Source organism: Chaetodon auriga, chromosome 8 (assembly GCF_051107435.1).
Source record: "Chaetodon auriga isolate fChaAug3 chromosome 8, fChaAug3.hap1, whole genome shotgun sequence".
Lineage (NCBI taxonomy): Eukaryota > Metazoa > Chordata > Actinopteri > Chaetodontiformes > Chaetodontidae > Chaetodon > Chaetodon auriga.
In genome coordinates this window covers 5776641-5799286 of record NC_135081.1, presented here as the reverse complement: position 1 = coordinate 5799286, position 22646 = coordinate 5776641, and the positions used below count along the sequence as shown (strand labels likewise).

The 22646-nt window shown below is 41.6% G+C and overlaps 2 protein-coding genes across 2 annotated transcripts in view; both read right to left on the bottom strand.

The window, feature by feature from the left end:
- The window catches only part of LOC143324681 (E3 ubiquitin-protein ligase RNF19A-like), a 28249-nt gene extending 14944 nt beyond the window's left edge, over positions 1-13305 (bottom strand). Inside the window, exon 1 of the mRNA XM_076737372.1 lies at positions 13094-13305. The gene's annotated coding sequence lies outside the window, so the exon portion shown is untranslated. The remainder of the gene's footprint in view (positions 1-13093) is intronic.
- A 2900-nt stretch (positions 13306-16205) lies between these two features.
- LOC143324600 (polyadenylate-binding protein 1A) lies at positions 16206-22157 on the bottom strand. Its single transcript, XM_076737242.1, has 15 exons — positions 21262-22157; positions 20759-20952; positions 20495-20610; positions 19642-19781; positions 19451-19545; positions 19146-19283; positions 18915-19010; positions 18478-18750; positions 18168-18258; positions 17906-18028; positions 17654-17796; positions 17269-17353; positions 16984-17114; positions 16702-16793; positions 16206-16567 (listed from the first exon to the last, which is right to left on the bottom strand). The coding sequence occupies exons 1-14, from the start codon at positions 21452-21454 to the stop codon at positions 16704-16706; spliced, it is 1908 nt and encodes a 635-aa protein (XP_076593357.1). The 5' UTR covers positions 21455-22157; the 3' UTR covers positions 16206-16567; positions 16702-16703.
- Between the last annotated feature and the right edge of the window lie 489 nt (positions 22158-22646).

Genomic DNA, 22646 nt, shown 5'->3' with positions numbered 1-22646 from the left:
AATGTGTATATGTTTTGCATCAACTTCTCATCATGTACCAAAGAGGAAAAGACACATCATTTACAGTTACAACAGCTGCCACACCATTTCCTCTTTTGTGATAAGTCAACTCACATGCCACACATATATAATTGAGCGGAACGACAATCTATTGTATGTAATCTTGATGCAGTTTCCTTTTTCTGTATCAGCTGTAATTTGATATCAGCCAACAATGTCAGTCCTCTTTTAAAATGGTCAGGCTTTCAAAGCAACTATGTTAGGCTAGTCATTAAATGCACCATTGCTACAGGTCCATTGGTAGGGGAATAAAAGTCCAGATTTAAAATTTCCATCTGAAATGAGCAAGACTCCATCTCCCGGACAGCCCACTTCTTGAGATATGCACAGCTTCTGAGGAGATCAGCCTGAGCCAATAAATACAGATTGTCTTCAAGGGCCACAACCTCAACAAACCAGCAAAGCAATGTAAAACTGTAATTGAGTGAAAATCATCTACACTCCGGCCAAAGAACAGTACTGAGACCCAGGATAGACTCGATGCTGACCTGGGAATCATTAACAAGGTTAAAACACAGGTTTGTCCCACAGTTTGCTTCACCGCTGACTGTACTCTCTGTGATTCTACATCTGTGTTGTGCTTTGTGTTTCTGGGAGTGGTGATGAGGGAGGTGGAGAAAGAATGTCTGTTATTTTAGGAGAGCATTGCTACTGAGGTCCAGCTTGCTCGCTGGGTGTCCATCCCTCAATGTGTATGTGTGTGTTTATCCGTGTCTTTGGTTACACCTTGGCAATGAGACATGATGTGCAAACACACACAGAGTAGTACAGAGTAGTGCCAAAGGGGACGCACACACACGCACACACACACACACACAGCCGCATACGAACACCCATAAACTACCCCCACACACACTGGAGGGGCCTACAGACCATATTCTCTCACACATACTGTACATATTTTATAAGCACTTACTGCAATTGCAGTAAAACAAAACCTCCACAATCTGTCAATCTGCACCACCATACCAAAAGATCAAAAGTAGCACAGTGGCTCTCCAGCTGCAACCAAACCACTGACACTACCAGCACCACACTTTTCTGACATGCCACATACACATGCGCTCACACGCACACACACAAACACAGATCCCCTCCCTGTCCCACAGCTCTGACTCCCCTTGCTTTGAGGCAGGACTAAAAACAGGAAACTCTGATGTGGTGGGCAGGGCAGGTCTTAGTATCTCCTGCACATATGGAAGGAGGCATGGGATTCAGGAGTGATTCTCTCATAGACACACACACAGGGCTGAATGTTTTGCACATTTCTTTAGAACTGAAAAGATTGAGGAAACCCAGTAGAAAACTCCTTCAGGGTGTTGTGTGTTCAGCCACATGCAAGGCTGCAGACCAATAGTCCCAGAGTCAATAGTGAGATATCGGCGTGCAGCATGTGGTAAACAGAGTGTGAAAGGCTAATAGTTTTCATTCAACCATGAAAAGGTGATTGCAGGGCAGGCACTTTATCCTGACCTTGATGTCTGCCACAAGGCTACCACCGCATCTAAATCAGCTAAGGAGTGACTGTCCAGGCTTATCGCTGCTAAGCAGATAGCTGTGCGTACATGTGTGTGATGAGAGGACTGACGATGCAGGCAGACTAAACCGGCTGTCTCATCTGAAGTCCCTGGCTAGGTCCCAATCACAAAATGAAACACCTATGTCAGCTCACTGGCTGCAGGCTGTGGTCAGCAGTAAAGGCTTTTCTCAGCGAGTGTGGCGATTTAAGTACATTAACACAATCCAAATCTGCCCAGCATGCCTGGAAGTGGAGTAGAGAGCTCAGATAGACAGAAGAAGCAAGGGTATAGAGAGGGGGAAGAAACAGAGAAATGAAGGAAAGAAAAAGAAGAGAGAGTACGCCATAAAATGAATGCAAATCTCGAATGGAAAGATGAATATTGATGGAGGGAGAGAAAAATGGGCAAAAGTTGCTGAAGGAGCATGTGATGAAAAAATCCTGCTCCATGATTTGGCAGCTTTCCACACAGCTACAGTACATTTCTCCTCGTGGATTAAAGGTCCAGTGCACATGATTTAGAGGGATGTATTGTCAGAAATGTAATGTAATATTCACACTTATATTCCATTTGCATGCTAGCGATAATGTTATTGCCAAAATAAGTTAAGGTTAGCCAGCAAGCTGTAATGTAGCTACACCGCATGGATGTGGTGTTGGTTGCTTGTAACATTAGCTGATAAAGTCATTTGCAATTTACCAGCCAGATCAGTCCAGGAAGTCTGGATGAATTAGCTCCAGCTTTCCACTCAGGACAGTATTTTGCTACGTTAGCTAGCTGACAATTCACTTGCACAATGAATCCGGAAGCTACAATGTTAGCTAACATTAGGCAGCTAAAACCACAATGTCACAATATATTTGACCTAAATTATCCAAGAATTAATTCGGACACTGAACTCTTTGGTGAGCCCTGTTAACCGGACGGTGTCCAATAGTGAGGCTGCGGTTGCTGCACACAACAACTCACACAGAGGTTTGAGAGCCTGCTCATCGCTGCTTGCTGCTTTAATTGTAAATGTAACCCATATTTCTAGATATCACACAAATTATGTTTCAAATAAGGCAGAGAAAAAGCTATTTGTCAACCATGGAGAGCTACTTAAAGAGAACATACCAATGGTTTTCAAAACAGTGGAAAGCTGCCACTAGAAAACAGTGTAATGATGGCCCAAAGGGACGAAAATATGTCAAGAACACAGACATGGGAAGCCACTTGAATGCAAAAGCAAACATTTTCAACTGTTTAGATAGTGAATATACATGTTTTTCATACTTCTCTATGAAAGTGTGAGCATGCACAAAAACAACAAACTAAGAAAGCAGATCGAAAGATGAGAGCTGGTAGACATGCCAGAACTTTCCTTTGGGACAGAGTTCATTCGGCATTCCGGTGAGAGAACAGATCCACTACAGACCTCAGCTGGCCTACTGCAAGCTGGGAGAGTCCAACTCTCACTAAACACAAGCTGAGAACCACAGTACACTCAGCTTTAAATGCACCACAAATTCCCTGTAGCAGGAGGCAGCTTTGCAATGCTTGTATGTGTGTGTGTGTGTGTGTGTGTGTGTGTGTGTGTGTGTGCTAAAAAGCTCATCTGGATGGAGATTGTTTTAGTCTTAAAACATTCTTTTAAAATGAAAACATCTTATAGCCAGAACTGTGTGAGGTGAAGGTTTGTGCACCTGTTTGTGTGCATGGTGAATCAATGACCCATTGCTTTTCTACTTGGTAGTTGTAGTTTATCATTCGCTTAAAAATCTTGTCCTGATGCATAGGATCCATACATCTAACACCAATCCCCACAATTTCAAGGGAAGGGCCACCTTCTTGGTGCATGGAAGCTGTGCCAGATTGCATGCAAGTTTATCAAGACAGGAGGTCTGTTAATAATTCAAATCATCATAACTAACTGAATTTTCTATTAAATTTCAAGCGTAAATAACACACAGTGGAAAAAGCATTTCCCTTGGCCAACTTTTGACGAGGAACAGCAGCTCCTGTTCCGACACTGGTCTGGGGAGGCTCCAGAAAAGATTCAAGGAGCAGACCTTTAAATAATGTGTCCTTTTTGTTAAGTGGTGTTAGCTCACAGATCCTAGCTGTGCTTAGTGACTCAAGAACACTTTCTATGAAGACCACATCTATAGTGCCTTATGGGAGCATTCATAGTGAAGTATAATACATTCATAATGCTTTATGACTACACTCATAAACACACTAAGCTTTGGATGCACAATGTCAACAGTCATAAAACATCATTGTAGACTTTTAATGAAATATAACTTCAAGTGTTTTGTGGAAGCTCTTTGCTAGTTATAAACTAGATGTTGACTAGCAGGGTTTATAATACTTTCTTTCTACATATACAGTGTTTATGAGTGTTGTTATAAAGAATTACGAATGCATTATACTTCACTAGGAATGCCTCTATAACACACTATAGATGCGGTCTTCAGAGAGTGTTACCCTTGAAATCTCTTAAAGAAATGTTTTGCTATACAGTTTTTAGTTGATACACCACTTCCCATGTTTGTTTGTGTAAATCACTATTAAGAGAACAAAAACACATTATTGATTTATACTGTACAATCAATGTGAATTTACGATAAATGATGTACAAATGATGACAGAAATTTGCTGAGACTTCTACTGGTCATCTGAAGCCTAATTTATGGATGTTTGTATAGAAAGAGGTGGTATGTCCCTGTAATTTACCATTATGTGGAAATAAAGACAATGTCTGTCTGAAAACATTCCTTGTTGATGTTTGGATGGTGGCCTGTATGCTACATTAGTGTCCTTTGCCAGTCACATGCCTGTTAAAGTGATGAACTGCACTGCTTGTGGTTGCGTTTAGAGATGGTAACAGGCATTTTTTTTTACTTGTGCTACAATTTTGTGGTCTGTGCTTCAGAACTTCAGCACAGACCACAAAATTGGTGCACCAGTAGCACCGGTTCTATGTGCAAACAGAGCTCATGTACAGCACTGATCCATGGTTTCTCCCCATCATAAATATCCCTCTATTCACCTATATTAACATAGAAAAACATTCAGGAAAAAAGATATTTCCTCAACTAATGTACAAGTGATGCGACATAATGAGAATAAAAGATAGCATCCAAAACTGTTTCTCATATAAAAAGGTATTTTGATGACAGCAATGCAACTACAGGATGAAGTGTGCATATCGCCATTTGAGAACCTCTAAATTTGTCATTGTGTTGATGCTATTCATCATGGCACAACACGGTCTGACACACCCAATGAAAACAATTAAGGGTACGTCACACTTTGATGGCTTAACTGTTTCGCCCAAGCAGTGGGAAGATTTAAAACCTATTCACCCAAGGTAACTGTCCAGGGCTCACAATCAATCAGGTACAACTAGTTTTGGTTGAGAAAATAAAGAGAAATCTGGACTAAAACATCAGCATTCCACTCTAGTGGATTTTACCTCTCAACATTAAAATAAAGCAATTACTTACAAACATTTTGTCACAAAATGTTGTATGTACAGTTAGAAAATAAAGATTAAGGGAATTCATGTACGTGATAGAGGCAGCTACGAATTCTCAACAAATACAACAGAAATTCAGCAACTTGCTTTCTCATCTTTTCCTTCGTACCAACATGCACTTTTACAACAAAATTCAGAGCATCTGTTTGATTTTCTTCTGTCACTTTCAGTGATGATGATATAACCACATCGACTCACACCAAGCTGTGAATGATTTTGTTGTCACGACATCTTTAGTTTTGCATAACATATTGTCTCAATCAATAACCTTTCGAAATCGTTTGCAAAGACAAGTACTTCAAAAGATAAACTACATATAGTACATCTGACATTTGTTAGCTATGCGTAGCATTTACTTGAGCAAAAAAAACTACTATAGCAAGGCCAAGCGGTCATTTAACCACTGTCTTTTCTGACAGTTTCTGAACCAACAAGAGGGCACAAACACATTCTAACAAGCTATGTGGCAAAAGAGTGAACTGTTCCTCTCAACGTAAAGAGAACATCCAACACAATCATTTTGAAACACAGGTTCATACACATGCAAACACTCCAAATGAAACAAACCCACTAAACAAACACTGAGTTGAAGGATCTTTGTAAGGTCTCTCTTAGTTCTTTTCCTGCCGTATAGACACGCTGGTTAAACACAGGCCTTGTCCAACCAACTCTGAACTAAAGGGAAATTACAAAGGGCAAGCCTTTCCATTTTCCATATCCAAGACTCATCTTTTCCTAGACCAATGAGAGTAAATCAGCACCTAGCTGTATTCTAGCAGACAGGAGAGGACCACCCTGGGTGACTCAGCAGTGCAGAAGAATGCCCATCATTTCACTCAGTTGATAATTAGACCTGGGATTCTACTGGGTCTAAACTTAGCCTGCAGAGACTCAGTAGTGAGCTGTGTTTCTATAAGTGGTAAGCAGCATGTGCGTGGGGTACATATGAGTGGGGAGAGGGAGACCACCCACAAACAGACCGTGTCAGTTACCGCCTGACATGGTGTTCAAGCAGAGAGACGCTGTGAAATGAGTTTCCCTATTTCACCTAGTTGGAACACATGAAGAAGCACAAATAAAACAGAAGGATGTGTGTACAGAAGATAAGACATACACCTACGGTCAAACAGACAGGATAGGTTCAACGAAGGCCTGGTAGATGGATAGGTAAACAGACGGATAACAGTGATGACAGGCTAAGAATGAGACAGCCACACATACAAATGTGAACAGTAAGACATGCAGCAGCTGAGCCAGTGTAGTCAGTCAGTCAGTATCACTCCAGCTGCATTCCTGGCCTGCCTGTCTCCTGTGTAATGCTGCCTCTATGCACATTCCTGGGCTTCTATGGGGCTGGGGACAGTCAATGCATTAGTGAGGCTTCCACTGCATCATGAACAGACACAGAGCAACCTCCTGGCAGGCAAGCTGAACAGCTATTGACTGATGTGGGATGAAAAGTCAAACAATGTCCCTCCCTTTTCACCAAAGTGTGGAGCAAGCTGAAAACTGGAGGTGTGGTCAGTGGCTGTATTCAAATGACAGATTTAACCTTGTATTAGTGTGTTCAGGGAAGTCATTCAAATGATATCAGTGTGATTCATTGACTATCCCCCTCTGCTGCAGGGAGCAACATTACACACAATATACAGCAGCTCAGAGAAGAGAAATATTGTATGCATTGTGTTTTAAATATGACCCTACAAGATGTAAGGGATTAAAAATGGCGCAAACAACGTCCACAACAGCAGAGTGAACAGGGAAGGCATTGTTGAATGTACAAAGAACAGCAAGGCAGGGCGAAAGGGAGAAGAAAAGGAAAAGTTTCCAACCCCAACAAAGCCAGTACAGTCTCCAGCTGCCCTCCTCCTCCCAGACTCCCCCTCTTTCCTCCCTCTCTTCACTTAAGAGGGGAGGAAATGAGGTAAGCATCCTGGCATTTCTGCTCAGCTGAGAGAGCTAAGAGCTCAGGAAGAGGGTGTGAAATAGAAAGGAATGATCTGTTAAATTGGGAGAATGTAATATATTTCCCCTGGTAATACTGCATGAAGAGCAGAAAATAAATAAATGCACAAATCTAAGACAATACACAGTATACCAAGAGCGGATCAGTTGGTAGAGATTTTGCCAGTCACACTGACCATCCTTTCAATAACTCATATATTAGTTTTAATTATGTGCAGTATATCCTTTTTTCCCAAAACGACTCACATAGCACTGGTGCTACTTACTCTTCAGTCCCTGCCTTTTACTTGCACAGGCCTGTTGAATAAGATGCGGTCATGGTTGGTCTTTAAGGAGTTCTGATTGTCTGGTACACACATTGAACATCCACTGGGACCATGTGAGCGAATGTCATTCAGTTTACACTTGAGCCCAAAACCTGTTTCTATTTTTTTCACCAGGATAGGGAAAGAAGACCAGACATTAAGCATCTGAAAAAAATAAAAACTCTCTTTATGAACAGAGAGAGAGATAGGCACAAACAAGAAACATACAGCAACAGTAAGAGCATCACTCATTATCCACTTTGGAGGGCGGTGTCATTTTTTTCCTTTCCAAAACCAAAAACACATGAGCAGAGGTGTAAGGAATGAATTAAACACAGTGTTTATCTGTTCTAACATAAGCCACTAAGGTTTAGCATGCCTGTCTGAAGATCTTTCTACCAACAGTAGTAAATCTTTGCATTTAGAGATGTCTCGAGTTGATCAAAAGGATCGGTATTTGCTCAACTACGACACTAATTACCAGCAGTGTGTAAAACATTCTGGTAGCAGCTACTCTTTTTAGTTTGTGCTGACTGCTAACTAATGCGAGATTCAGAACTACATGATGTTTTTGTCTGTCGAGAAGGTCACTGTGTCAGATTAAGAGATGAGACATGTTTTGCCATGACTTGGCCCACACAGACTAGTACGTATTTGTCCCCGACCAACCGTAGCTTGCCATCGTTCCCGACATCTGTGATGTCATCAGGAAGGAGGTGCTAGAGAGACGGCGGTAGCTTGCTCCACTATTTTGCAAGATTACAGATTACATTACAAAAAGATGTAAGATTTTGTCTCAGTCTTTTTAGCAACATTGCATGATTCTGAGTTGTAACCATTTAGCTATGTAGTCATGAAATCCATATCTAAGACCCTTTTTCAGGCTCGTTTTCAAATGAATCACTTGGAATCTTTTAGGTCTACAAGAGCTTCAACCAACTCACAGAGATAGCATTTAATTGGCTAACTAGCTCCACCTGATTCAACCTGCTAGCCACTTCTGTCTGAAATCAAGTGCTCACTGTTTCACAGCTACTTTTATTATGAATTGCCGTTATCACTGTAAACTGGTTTAGTGCAGTGGTAAAATGGAAATCTCGACACGCACAGCAACATAACTAATGGGGGCAAACGGTTTATTGCAAATTTAAATGTAGGATGGAAATCAAGAAAAGGAACCATTGAGTACTAGTTCCAAATTATCAGACTCATGGGAATTCTATGCCTCCTTGCTAATCGATCCTTTTATCAACTCTGGCATGTTTTTCAGCTGCATGTTGCAAAACAATGACGTCAAACTCGGGTGTCTAGACCGCTGGGAACTTACAACACAAAGGAGTCATGGCAGAGAGGACATTCCAAAATGTGGCTTCATTTCATGAAGACAGATGACAAGAGTGCCAGTTGTAATGTCTCTAAAATGATCACTTCAAGTCAAGGTGGAAACACCAGCAATGTGCTGAAACATCTGTCTCTGCAACATGTGCTTGAATTCCAGGAGTGCCACTGCTTCCCAACCAAGCTGCAGATCCATTACTGAGGGTAAATATCCTATGTTATAATCACATTAGTGCCATGCAGGCAGGCTTACCAGATTTTTTTCTTTGACTAAGAAAACCTAAATGAAAACAAATGCTGTACAAATATTCTCTCATTTCATCCATTTTAGACGATGACAGACAGACTGGTGTTACAGCTAGCTCTAAATCAATAATGGAAATGATAAAGAATCTGACTGATAAGCAGAATCAATAACGGCACTGCTATCAATAAAAGTTGACCAATTCCAATCTCTACTTAAATGAAAGCGCATGAAAGAGACTGTCTGCAGTGCAACATGCTGGCAAAAGACATGACACCTTTAGCACTTTACTGAGTACTTCTGCACTGCAGTTCAGATGCCATCCTTTTTGGGAGATTACTTGCAGTTTGTAGCTTAACAAGATCTATGAATTTCCACATGGCAAACTCCCAACCACCTCAGGAGTTCAGGAGATCAATCAAACCGCCATCCGACTTACATGCATCAAAACGCATATGCTGAGCACAATGAGATAGGTGCCTGATCACCCAAAATGCATATGTGCTCTTCATAATAAATGGCAGCACCCTAAATATGTTGGCCAACCAACTACAGAAGAACAGAGGGAGGTCACACACATGTCCTAAACACAGAGAATTCAGTTTGGGTTGCTAATGGGCTTTGGGCTAATGACCTTTCTTTGGAAGAACACACAGGTCTGGACAACATACTTCTAAGCCCAGGGAGGCCCCTGACACCTGCACACTGATGACTCTGGAGGGCTGCCTCTAGCACTCATAGAAGTTTTAGTTTAGTTTTTGCACATCTATGAGTCTGTGAGTGTCTCTGTGAGCGTCACACAAATGCACACACAAGTGGTCACAAGCGCTCACAGGCGCGCTGGAGAAAAAGCCGCATTACGTCATTATGCAATTTCATCATCTTTCAAAGCAGATTACGCTGTTAATACAAATGGAGAAAGTTTGTGTTTGCTCTTCTTGCCCTTGAAGAGAAGGAGAAACCAGTTAAAAAACAGAGGATGATGGTACACGATATCCTCATTGGGACCCCTGACCATGGAGAGTTTTATCCCATTGTCTTGGTAGTGCCAATTTGTAAGGCTATTTCCGCCTTACAGTTGAGCAGTCTGACCAGCAATTTATAAGCAGATGACAAACTTTAGGAGACCCATCAGTCCTGACGAACTTCTGTGAATCTGTCTGAGATACATGCAGTCAAATGTCTATAGTCCCTCCTCTCCAGCAATTTAATTGGTTGTTGACCAAGGAATTACAGGCACACTGCCCCAAAAGTAGTCATAATTTCAACTTGGTGCACCCTGTTGTGTTCTGGTGCCTAAGGGCACATCAGAGTTTGTTGGTTGGTAGAAAGTCGTGCCTGACACGTCCAAACCATTGAAAAAAAAGGCACAGAACTGCTCCTTAGTATGCTGCATCTGATCACAGCCTTACTTTGCTCTCAACACAGTAACTTAATGGTGAGGAGTCACCGTTTTTTTTGAGCCTCATGTTTTGTGCTGAGCAATGAAACGGTGGCAATGATTTTCTACACCTTTTTCCCTGATTTATGATAAATAATTTTTTTAACAAGCACATAGCAGAATCACAGTTGTTCTTCAAAGAAAAAGCCAATCAAATACATTAAACTTCTTCACCACAATTGATTCATCCTTTTGTAAAACCCAGATTCCAAAAAAGTTCGGACACTGTAAAACTTAGAAACAGAATTGTAAATTATCTGTGTTTTATAAAGTCTTCCTGAGTCCATGTAGATATATCCTTTATAGAATCATGTGTTCACAAAGTGGTGAACTCTCTCGATCCTCGCTTGTGAATGACTGAGTCTTTCCAGGATGCCCCTATCATACCCATGACACTATCATCTGTTAGCAATCAACCTGCTTACCTGTGGAATGTTCCAAGCAGCTGTTTTTGGAGCATTCCACAACTTTGCCAGTCTTTTGTTTTCAATCTAACACATGTCAAAAAAGGACTGGCAAAGGATCACATTCTGCTTTATATGTGTTTTACACAGCATCCCAACTTTTTTTTGTAATCAAGGCTGACAAATACACACCAAAAGAGGGGAAGAAGATTGCAAAGTGACTGTGTGGGATGACAACTTAGTCAGAGAATTTGGAAAAAGCACATCAAACAAGTGCAAATTAAAATAAAGATGCTGACATTTCTGAAAACTATATGAACATCAGTGCTTTGGCATTATTGTAGTCATACTCTGACCAAAAATAGATGACTGAAAACTTGCTATCTATATAGGCCTCCTAGGAGATCCCCTTAATGAACTAAGAACAAGAGAGCGTTCTAAGGTTGAGTTTCACTGCCCAATGCCATGAAATTTAAGGACCTAGTTGTTGCTATATGCAACTAATTTTTAACAGTGAAAGAATCTTTTGAGGCGGACCACAAATTAGCTGCTAAACTGTGGCCAATGCTGGGTAGTCAAACTGTCAAGACCAGAAAGACCAAAAACAAAAACCATCACACTGGGCCAGGAAACTCAAAACAGAAAATGTTTCACAGTCAACATTATATATTCCGACAAACAGTATCAGATGACCAACTGCTTACTGAAATTTGCTTATGGATGACTTCAACAAACTGTTGCAATTATTCATGTTGTTCAATATGGAAATATTACCATGGTAACACTATAAGCTATAAAGCCCAACACTAAAAATATATAGACACAGGTGTTATTGTGAAAATAACAAAACATTGCACCCTTGACTAAATGACTATGAGACAAAGGCACGATGGCTTTCTTTGATGTGATTCAGGCTCATTTCTCAACACAGCCAAAAGCATCTGGACAGAGCTGTGGTTCCCACAACACAGAGAACCCAGAGGATGGCAGCTTGTGGCCGCATAACCCTTCCCAAGTTTTGATATTCTTTCTTGCCACCACCAAAAAAATGACAATGACCGAGCAAAAGCAGTGTGCACCAAAATATATTAACCAAGTGTTCAGTCTTTCTTTAGCCAAAAATGCGCCGAGCAGAACAGCTACACTGCAGCGCAGCTGGGGTAGTAAGACACAATTTCCACTCTGCTGCACAGAGCATTCACTACAGTGACACAATTCACCTGCACATGGGACGTGCTCCAACCTTCTTTCAGATACAGGTAAGGGCCGATTACTGGCACAAGTGCTGCAGTGTCATTCTGAATAGGTGAGACCCTCACACACAAGTATCCAAGGTTATATATGATAATGCTCATCAAGCTGATGAAAGGGTCACCTGCTGCTTACGATCTATTGCTATTATGAGTAATTCATTCATAGCTTTAGTGCAAGTAATGTGTCTAGTCTTCATCACCTCAAAGCTGCAAATCAATATTTGCATTTTGTATGATATCTATCTAAATCAAGGGGTGCTCTGCTTTTTTACCTTAGAGAGGCAGGTATAATGAGAAGTAGAAATGGTCGGATGCATGTCCCCTGACAAACCCCACAATGCTGAAGAATAAAATATGAAAAGCAGATTCCTACCAATTGCCATAATATTCCCCAACAAATAGGGAGAAGCATGAAGTACCAAGCTGCCCACCTGTGATATTTCCCATACCCATCACTGACACAGATCCCTGCTTTAGATTACGTTTACTGTCCGTGTGATGGACACAACTTCTCAAAACCCTCTGAAAACACAACTTTTTCTCTTTCTGCTTGTAGTTTTTATCTGGTCATTACCAAATCAGTCCTGGAGTCCAAGTTCAACCCACTGCTGCAGTACTGAACGTTGGTTAAAGACAACTCAACATCTTTAATGGACTACAAACTGTAATCTAGCACTAATTTATTGGTAAGCAGCTGTTATTAAAAAAAAGTACTGATAATGCCAACACTTGGCGTTACGTTACGCACAGTTTTGTCTTCGAGTTCCCATTAACGTTAGATTGATAGCTAGGTTAGCTCTTTAGTTCACTGTTTAATGTCACTTTACGTCACCTCACAAATTACCACCATCTGGTACACGTGTCCAGATAGAAAATAGGACAAATGACGTTACCAAAATGTAGCTATGAGCCACTAAAAATGTTCCATGGTCCTCAGCCCTCCTAACTGACGGTAACCAGAACGCCAGCCAGCTAACCACCAAACATAGCGAGCGTTAGCAGCTGGCTAGCAAGGTTAGCTAGAAACGATGAGAACATACCGTCTGTTGCTAGTGACACTTGTTCCGCAGACAGTAACGTTGACAAAGACGAAAGGAGACGTTCTGCTTTCCAACAACGATTACAAGTTAATCAATCAGTGGTCCCGGTGCGCTGCCGTGAATTTCTTCCCCACTGCTCTTAATACTTCTTTTCCTCTGTCTTCGGTCCCACCTATCCTTTCCGTTTCGAACGACAACAGCTTTACAGAGCTGGCTCTGTTGTTCAGTGTTCTCGTTCTAGCTCAGAAATTCAAATCTCATCGCGAGATTTTGACCAACGGTGGTCGAAGTTCAGCACCACGCTCCGGCCCGTCACATTTTCAAAGAGAGATGCTATGTAATCTGTAAAGCAGATTTAATATAATGAAGAAGAAGAAGAAGAAGAAGAAGAACAACAACAACAACAACACTAATAATGTTAATAACAATAATATTTTTCCCCGAGTACACAGTAGCCTATGTTACTTGTCAAATAAAATCTTTGACATTTAGTACAAAAAAAAACAAAAAAAAACAAACAGTAGAGCTCAAGGGCATATGAGGTTTGATGGCATCTTCAAGCTTCTGTGTGACAAAGACTTCTCTGTCCATAGCAACTGGTCAAAAAAGCATATTATTATCTATCAGGTTAAATAAACAGACCCTGATTGTATTATTAAACCTAGCATGAAGACATTTTATCCAAGATTTTTTTTTTTTTTTTTTTTTTTTTTTAATGAATTACAGCAAATATGGGGCACACTAGAGTGCAATATATACATTAAAATGTCACACTATGCTCACTCATGTCTCAGAAATGACCTCCCTTACCTCACATAAATACATTATCTATAAAACCTTCTTTTCAGTTTGGTTTGGACCTTCAGTTCATGGGCAGCCATTCATTTAGTTCATGAAAGATGAACAGCTCCAGGCAGACAAATCTAATCCAAGCTAGAGAGGATTACATGATAGCTCTCTGTGCGTTTATCATTATTTAAAGAGACACAAGGGGAAGTGATGAATGAGTTGGTGGAATTTTACAGCTCTGGTCATTACTACTCAGATATTCACAGACGTGTTAGAAACACTGTTTACTTGCACCGAGGATTCCTTACAGCAAAGCCTAATTAGGGAGGAAAGCTGACCAAAACAAGGAACAGCCTGAACCAGACTGTGGAAATCATGTGATAGCAGGAATCCAGGGTAATCAGAGGGTTCTTTCACAAATAGGTGCAGGACAGAGTGTACACACAACACGCACATACACGCATCCTGTAGTGACTAAAGTGCGTATGTTCATGACTGCAAATCCTACACTACACAGGACCTTACAGTCAGTTTACATCCGCGTCAACATTGCGCCTGAAATGAAAAGGCGTGAAAGCAGCACAAAGACTCCAATGCGAACAGAAGGAAAATGCAGCACTGATGGTGCTATCAAACTGTGGAGATGGAAGGTATTTACTCAGAATCCTCCCTCTGTGAACCATAAACAGATATGAACAAACATCATAAGAGTCAAAGCTGGATAATCCCATAAAATCCCTGTGGAAAGTTGCTTTGGGTCAGCAATGCACTGTAGGTTTTGAAATATGTTCACAGTCTGTTCCATCTTAAACAAGGGCTGATCTTGAGCTTGTGAATGTTTGTGCTGGAGTGTCAGGGGAGACATTGCGAGAGCCTGCAGTCGCTATAAAGTTGGACGCTGTGGTGATATATTAAATGTTTTCGGTCCAATAATAATAGGATGTCAGTAAAGTAAGCATTAGTGATGTGATAAAAGCACACATCCAGACTTAAAAGGAATTTGTAATGATCAAAAGCTCAGTTGGAGAGGTTACAGGAGATGTTTCCAGAACCAACTTCCTGTTCTTCCACTATCTGACTAAAGAATAAAAATTTGGATTGTTCCCTGTATAACTAAGTGGCAAAAGAGTAATAGATTGATTTGCTTTTAGTCCAGTATTCTCAGGTTCCAGGACAGGATCCTGCCAAAACACCAGAGATCATCTGTATCCAAGGGCAGGCACTTGATTGGGTCGACAGCATGTTAATGTTTCCCACAGATATAAAAAGAAACAGCAGGTAGTGCGCCTGCTCCGTCAGCCTCTTCACATATTCATGCTCTGCCAGTTCCAAGACATTGTACAAGGTCCCCACTGCTGTTTGCAGGAGGGAAGATGTGATAATGGCATTTTCATCTCTACTGAACATATATTGGTGCAGTAATAAAAACTGTAGAGATACAATAAAGAAACAACAGCCACAAACACAGAGAGCAGAGGACTCATGTCAGCTGAGAGGTACAGTGCCATTCAGTCCCCGCTATACATGTAAATGACTGGTTTCCACTACAAATAAAATGCCATTCTCCAATTCTTTGCTTGTGATTTAGAGTACATTGAGGCTGAGAAGTGAGTAGAAACCTGCCTTACTCTCTGTGGAGGTTTGGTGTCTGAAAAAATATTTATGTGAACTCCACACTTCTAACATTTTCAAAGCCCAACCCATAACAAAAAGAAATCATTTGTCACTGTGGAACATTTGCTGCAGATTCCAGTCTATCTTGTGAAAGCAGCACTGTGTACAGTAGAAATCAGGCTTCAGTGACTGAGCTGCTGCCACTCAGTCACTCCTTTATGCAAAGTAGTCCTATTTTCTGTGAATATTAAGTACCAACAATGTAGATGAGGCCCGCACACAATGTTACCATGACCATGTATTCAATCACACAAAATAGTGTATAAATGGTACTGCATACTGTGTATTATGCCACAAAACGTGTGTATTCCAACAAAACCTGTCTACAACCACAAAACAGTGATACTGTACAAATTACACACAGGATATTCAGAGAATCCTATCATTTCCATAATTCCAGTGAATATCAGTGACACCTGGTGGAAGATGAAAGTACTGTCCATCATACTCAGATACAACCACATTACATGAAACTAGACTTGTACCTGCAACGCCATCTCAGGAAAACATTGGCCAATCGCAATGCAACGCCTTCAGTCTGTTAAAGACTGTTCTGTTAAACACGCAATAATCAAACTGGTGTCAAATGTTTGTATGTTACTGTTTACAGGTATGAAACTTCATGGGACAGTAAGAAATGAAGGAAGCATAAATTTTGAATGAATTTATTACAGCCAGCAGCTTACAATACAAATCACCTTTCAAAATGCTCAGCTACCACCTTTCTGAACACGGCTGATATTCTGAGCACTGACACAGTAAAATGACATAAAACAGAGGAATGCATTCAAATTTATAATCTCAATTTTCTCTTTTTCTTTTTTTTTTCAACAAATTTTTGTTTATGATCAAGGTCTAGTCAAACCATTCCTAGACCTGGCAAAGTCAATTGTTTTCTTCTTTTTTTTAAGAAATGATTTATCATTTTGCGATGTTTTCAGAGTTTTAGGTTTTTCAATGTTTAATATTTTTTTTCTCTTTTTCCATCGGTGAAGCAGGTTTCAAAATGCTCTGTAAGACAAAAAAAAAAAAAAAGAATGTAAATGCTTATGCTGTAGTTCATTTACTTATTACATGTACTGTATGATTTCTGTATATCTGTGTTATCTCGAACTTATTATGTCCACACAGACACACACACACACCTTTAGACGGTGGGAACACCAGCAGGGGTGGTGGACTTCTGAGCAGCCTCCTTGGCCTGATGGGCCTGAAGCACAGCAACAGCTTCATCCACCTGAAACAACAAAACACTTAATGAAGCATGCATATGAAGCTTTTTTACTGAAATCATTCAAGCAGCACGCCTTGTAAAGATGCGGCCAGCAAATAAATTTAGAGAACAAGAGTCTTTCAAATGGCAAAGACAAAGGAGAAAAAAAGACTTCCAGATATACAGCAACATGTCAGATTATCCATTAACTGACCTTTGAGCGCAGCGATTCAGGAGACTCGAGCATGTGGAGAAGCTCTGAGTTGTCAATCTCAAGCAGCATACCAGTAATCTTGCCTGCCAGGCTGGGATGCATGTTCTGGATCAGGGGGAACAGACGCTCACCTGAAGGAAGAGGAACAGTCATTAACAACTATTCTAAATGTGGCGAGGAGGGAGAATTCTACTGCTTTCTAAGCGTATTTTAAAAATACATTTGCTCCTGCTCGAAGCAGTTCAGTTCATGTTCTGTATAAATCCAAGCAGGTGATGAACTAACCCAGCATCTGCTTCTGTTCCTGAGGAGGGGCAGCAGCCAGCATGGAGGCAGTCAGGGGCTCCTGTCCTTGGACGTGGACAGCCGGCTAAGGAAGGAAAAAACATGTGAGTTCAACAACCATGTCAGGCTCTAGGGCACAGTGACTAACTTGAGACATTAAAAACATTGAGTTCTTTGGCTGTGTCGTCCACGGTCAATGCTTTTTCTGACAATACAACTTACACATAACCATTTGATGCACATGGTCATTTCACTTTTGTCGAGTCTACCATATTGTACACACTAAATACTAATACTAGCGGTGTAGACAGAAACTGGGGTCTAAATTTTTTTTTTCCATGAACTTTGTGAAAGTTTTCTTTTCTTAATTGAATGGAAATCTTACCTGCTGCATGGTGACCTGTGGCTGGGAGGCCATGTGCTGCTGGGGGTTGCGCACACCAGCAGCATATTTGTACTGGGGCATGGTGCGCACTGGTGCGGCAGTGGCCGAAGCACCGGCAGGGCGCTGGCCGAGGGCCTGGGTTGCTGAGGTGCGGAAGTCGAATAAGGCACTTCATCAAAACTGCATCCAGTGATTTACAAGCAGCAGCAGAACAACAAACAGGCTATGTGTTGTGAAAGTTCAAATACTTACGCATACGCTGGGAAGCCATCATGCGTGGGACCTGGGTGTTTGTGGTGGTGGTGGGACGGATGGTGTTGAAGGTCTGGGGCCTGGGAGCTGATGGGCGCATTGCATTGGGCATGTTTTGGAAATCTGAGGGAAGAGGAAACATTTGAGATCCACACTGAAGGAATTACAAGTCAGCTCATTTACATCACTTTGCAGGAATGGCCAAACTGTTACTCAGTCATAAATCACAGCGTGGAAGTGTGATACAAGTGAGTCTACTCACGCTGTGGACGCACTCCTTGAGTGGCCCAGCGGGGCCCAGGGCGGAGCTGGGGCAGCTGGTTGGCAGAGTAGTATGCAGCACGGTTTTGGGCCTGAGAAGAATGAAGACAAAGATTTAGCCATAGTATTGAAACATAATTTTCCCATCATTCATTTCCATACAAGCAACAGAAGTGGCGTAAAGTAGTGATTCCAATTCCAAACACAGTACACATTAAACAAAGTAGTGTGTTGGCAAAGTACAATACAAAATGCAACATTGTACATCATGTACACACAGCAAATTGGCGGGGAAGAGGTGGGGGACTCACCTGAGGTATAGCTGCCATGAAATAGCCTGATGGTGGGGCAGGTTGATATGGGTTGAGGACAGGGTTGGGCACAGCGCGGACAGTGGCCATTCTCTGCATGTACTGGTTGGTTAGGTGGGCCTGGCGCTCCTCCTTGCGCTGGGCAAGGGCCACATACAGTGGCTTTGTTGCAACAATACGTCCATTCATCTCTGTTACAGCTTTAGTGGCTTCCTCTGGGGAAGAGAAACACACGAAGCCAAAGCCTTTGCTGCGGCCACCCTCCATCATCACCTACAGGAGAAGACGCAAATTAGCATTCACTCTGATTATCATCTTGCTAATCATCATAACATTACAATCTATACTACTGAGGACAAACACAACGTGTGATCAATTCTTAAAACATTTAACATGACGAATCAAGTAGATTCAAGTCTACTTGATCAAATCTTTACCTTTGCACTTGTTATGGTTCCAAATGGAGAGAATTCTTTACGCAGGCGCTCATCGTCAAGGCCATCGTCCAGGTTTTTCACATACAGATTGACACCCTGGAAAATGGAAAACGGACAATTTTATTTGACGGGTATTTTTGGATTAATGAAGAGGTCGCATTCAACACAAGACTGTTAAATTGCCTTTTTTTTAAAAAAAAACTGCAACAACAGATTAGAAGGCCAACAAACCTGGTATCTGGTCATGCGATCCTGTTTCATCTGCTCAAATTTGCGCTTCAGCTCATTCTGGCGCTCCCCTTTCTTCTGTGCACGGCCCACATACACCTGCCTGCCATTCAGTTCTTTACCATTCATATCGTCCACAGCCTGCAACAAAACAAGAAACAGACCACTGAAATGAGCGATGCAGAAGCTGTTTGTATTGATTCAAGGCCATCAGCAGAGGTACACTGACAAATAAGAGATGAGCTTCGTTTTCCAATAATTTAGATAGATATCATGTCAATGTCCCAAGGAAAAGTGTTGATTCGAACCTTCTGTGCATCTTCATGTCTCTCAAAGCTGACAAAGCCAAATCCCTTGGATTTGCCACTGTCATCAGTCATAACCCGGATACTGAGTGCTGGTCCTACAAAATACAACAAACACGTTTAACAGGTCAAATCCCATTAGCAACACGCTTGACTGTGAACACGCGGCATCTCTTGAAATTGTTTCATCTTACCATATTTGCCAAACAGCTCCTTCAGCTTCTCGTCATCCATGTCCTCCCCAAAGTTTTTGATGTAAACGTTGGTAAACTCTCTGGCACGTGCCCCAAGCTCAGCTTCCCTCTCTTTACGTGATTTAAAGCGTCCAACAAACCTGTTGGTCAAATGATGCAACATGTTAGAAGAAATCACACATACCAAGACAAAACCATGGCCAAAGGTAAGTCCCCAACGCCTGACTACCATGACCTTTTCTGGAATATAAATGACAACCCGTAAGTGCTGCAGATGTTCAGGGAGCTCATTCTACTGCATTTTTTTTATTTGCGTCCTGTAACTAAACTATTCAGATGGACAAATGATGACCAAATGCTTTCTGTGGCGGTAAAATGAGCTTTAGTAACTTTGGGGAGTATTTTGGACTTTGAACAATGCAGGAAAGATGTGACCACAACAAATAGTGGTCTGAAGATTTGGAGTTTAGAAATCTTTCCGATGAAACCAACTTACAACCATAAACTGCACAACTTCAAACCATGCTTCCCAGAGTGCAGTGTTAAAATAAAACACTTTGCAATTAACTCCAAAATACTATACTAATTGTGCATTGGATTCAAAACTAATCAGAATTTAAACATTCTGATCATTACTACACAAACACACTCTACTTGTAATGCTGTAAGATGTTAAAAAGGTGGCCCAGTTCTGATGTGTTTGTCATTGCTCTCTCAGCCGTGTGGTCATTTGGTTTGGTTTGTGGACAAGATGCAGATAAACACAAACTATGATTAGGTGTAAACTTCACATGTTAATCACACTCTATTAAAATATATAGTTATACTAGAGAGCAATTGCAGTCGCACTTACACTTTTCTGTCATTGAGCAACATGCCATTCATTTTCTCAATGGCCCGCTCAGCAGCCTCGTGGGTCTCAAAGTGCACAAAGCCGTAACCCTTTGAGCCATTTTCATCACAAACCACCTTCGGAAAAGGGAGATTTCAGCACGTCAAAAACACCATGCATTTAAAAGACACACTAGACACACAATCAGCAGCAATCTGGTGCAATATTTAGTCATGCAATGGCCTTTATGTATATCACACACGCACAAAAGTAGAGAATGTCTACCTTGCAAGAAAGGATGTTTCCGAAAGCAGAGAAAGTGTCATAGAGGGCCTTGTTGTCAATGGACTTGTCCAGGTTCTTGATGAAGATGTTGCCCACTCCACTCTTCCTCAGGGAAGGGTCACGCTGGGACCACATGATGCGGAGAGGTCTGCCTTTGATCACATCGAAGTTCATGGTGTCCAGGGCTCGCTCAGCTAAAAAGAAAAAGGACCCATGGACAAGGATTCGGGTGAAACTAAGTCCCTATGTTTGCCTATTGCAATCATTTCAATACTTGTCAAAGTAAGCAAAACAGATTTAAATAAATATTATTTCATGATACCCCAGTAATATGACAGATGTATGACGTGTTCAGTACTTATCATTAAATTAACTAAAGCATCAACAGTGCTCATTGCAACAGAGATGCTATAACATGGCATATGTGCGGCATGTTCAAAATGGAGTCAGATGGTGCCACATCCCTCTGCTTAGCTGTCCTTGCTACATTACGGTAAACTTACCGTCAGCGGGCTGCTGGAAGTTCACATAGGCATAGCCGAGGGATCGGCGGGTGATCATGTCTCTGCATACTCTGATGGACAGGATGGGCCCTGCCGGGCTGAATTTCTCGTACAGCATGGCCTCGGTAACGTCTGGATGCAGGTCTCCCACATAGAGGGAAGCCATTGGGTAGCTAGGCGCGCTGGGGTTCATGTCAGACGACGCGTGTTCACAACCGATAAAACTGTATGGTTATATTAGCTCGATATTTTCTTGACAACCGTCAGACAATATCAGCCTCCTCTATGGTGAGGTTATTTTTCGGTCTTTTCGATAGCTTCGCCAAAATTACGAGCGCAGACACGGACTACCTCTCTTTAACAGTTAGCAACGTGGGCTAGTTAGCTGATTAGCAAAATGTCGGCGCGTGGCCTAACCGATGTGGCTCGGAGACTTCACTATTCTGAATCTGTATTATTCCACAGTCAGTGAGCTATACTGCCGATAGTATTCGAAACAAATGTCCTTGTTTACAATGATAACTGGAATGACAAAGCCCTTAAAGGGAGAAAAAAAGTGGTTAACAATATAACTAGCTAACGTTGGTCACCCACGCTTTCAACAATGGCTTGCTAAGTTAGCGTTCTTCTCGTTCCGTCTTTCGTTCTTCTCTCGAAGGCAGCGTCTTCTTCGCGTAGCTTGGGTTGGCAAATGAAATCCTGCTTCACCGATTTTTGTTTTTCTTATAAAAATATGTCTGCGTGTGCTCTCTAGCTTTTGGTTTGTTTCATAATAATAAAATGTGTGCCGAGACTAGCTCCGGAGCACACCCTACGCAGACGGATTACCGGAATGAAAGGAAGGTCGGTGGAGGTTGTTTCCCGATTCCAGTCGAAACCACGGCGCGTTCACCACTGAGGTTGACGTCACACATCTCGCGATACTTTATATTAGATTTGATGCCGATCACGACAGGTCAGATTTAATGTTGATCATCACAGACCATCCTTCATTACAAAAACTTAAAATGTGTTATACTAATAATATTTGTATTTTCAACAGGTAAGAAAGGTGTCGATGGTCTGAGTCTGAGCCAATCCCACTGACCTGCGCTCCTGTCACACTGATACACTGCACTACTATACTCTATCTAATGCTGAACGTATTACCGCCGCACCTGCCCTTTCAAACAGAATCTGCAGGCTATAGGATCGAGTACTTGAGTTTTAGTAAAGGTAAATCACGTTTCAATTGAACTGTATCAGTTCAAACACAGGCCATTCAAAAGCCCGGTTTCAAACGCGTGAACAGCCTCCTTCCGTCAATCTAAACGTTACTCCAGCACACTTTATAATTAATGTGAACAGATTGTCGAGTGGCATGACGACTCCGTCAATCTGTGTTG

Bases quoted from the DNA above. Each gene is read 5' to 3' on its own strand.
- LOC143324600 (XM_076737242.1), bottom strand. From the start codon at position 21,454: ATGAACCCCAGCGCGCCTAGCTACCCAATGGCTTCCCTCTATGTGGGA. The intron at 18,751-18,914 runs GTAAAGATTTGA...CTTCTCCTGTAG, and splicing joins GAACCATAACAAGTGCAAAG to GTGATGATGGAGGGTGGCCG. The intron at 17,797-17,905 runs GTAAGTATTTGA...TCCGCACCTCAG, and splicing joins GATGGCTTCCCAGCGTATGC to CAACCCAGGCCCTCGGCCAG.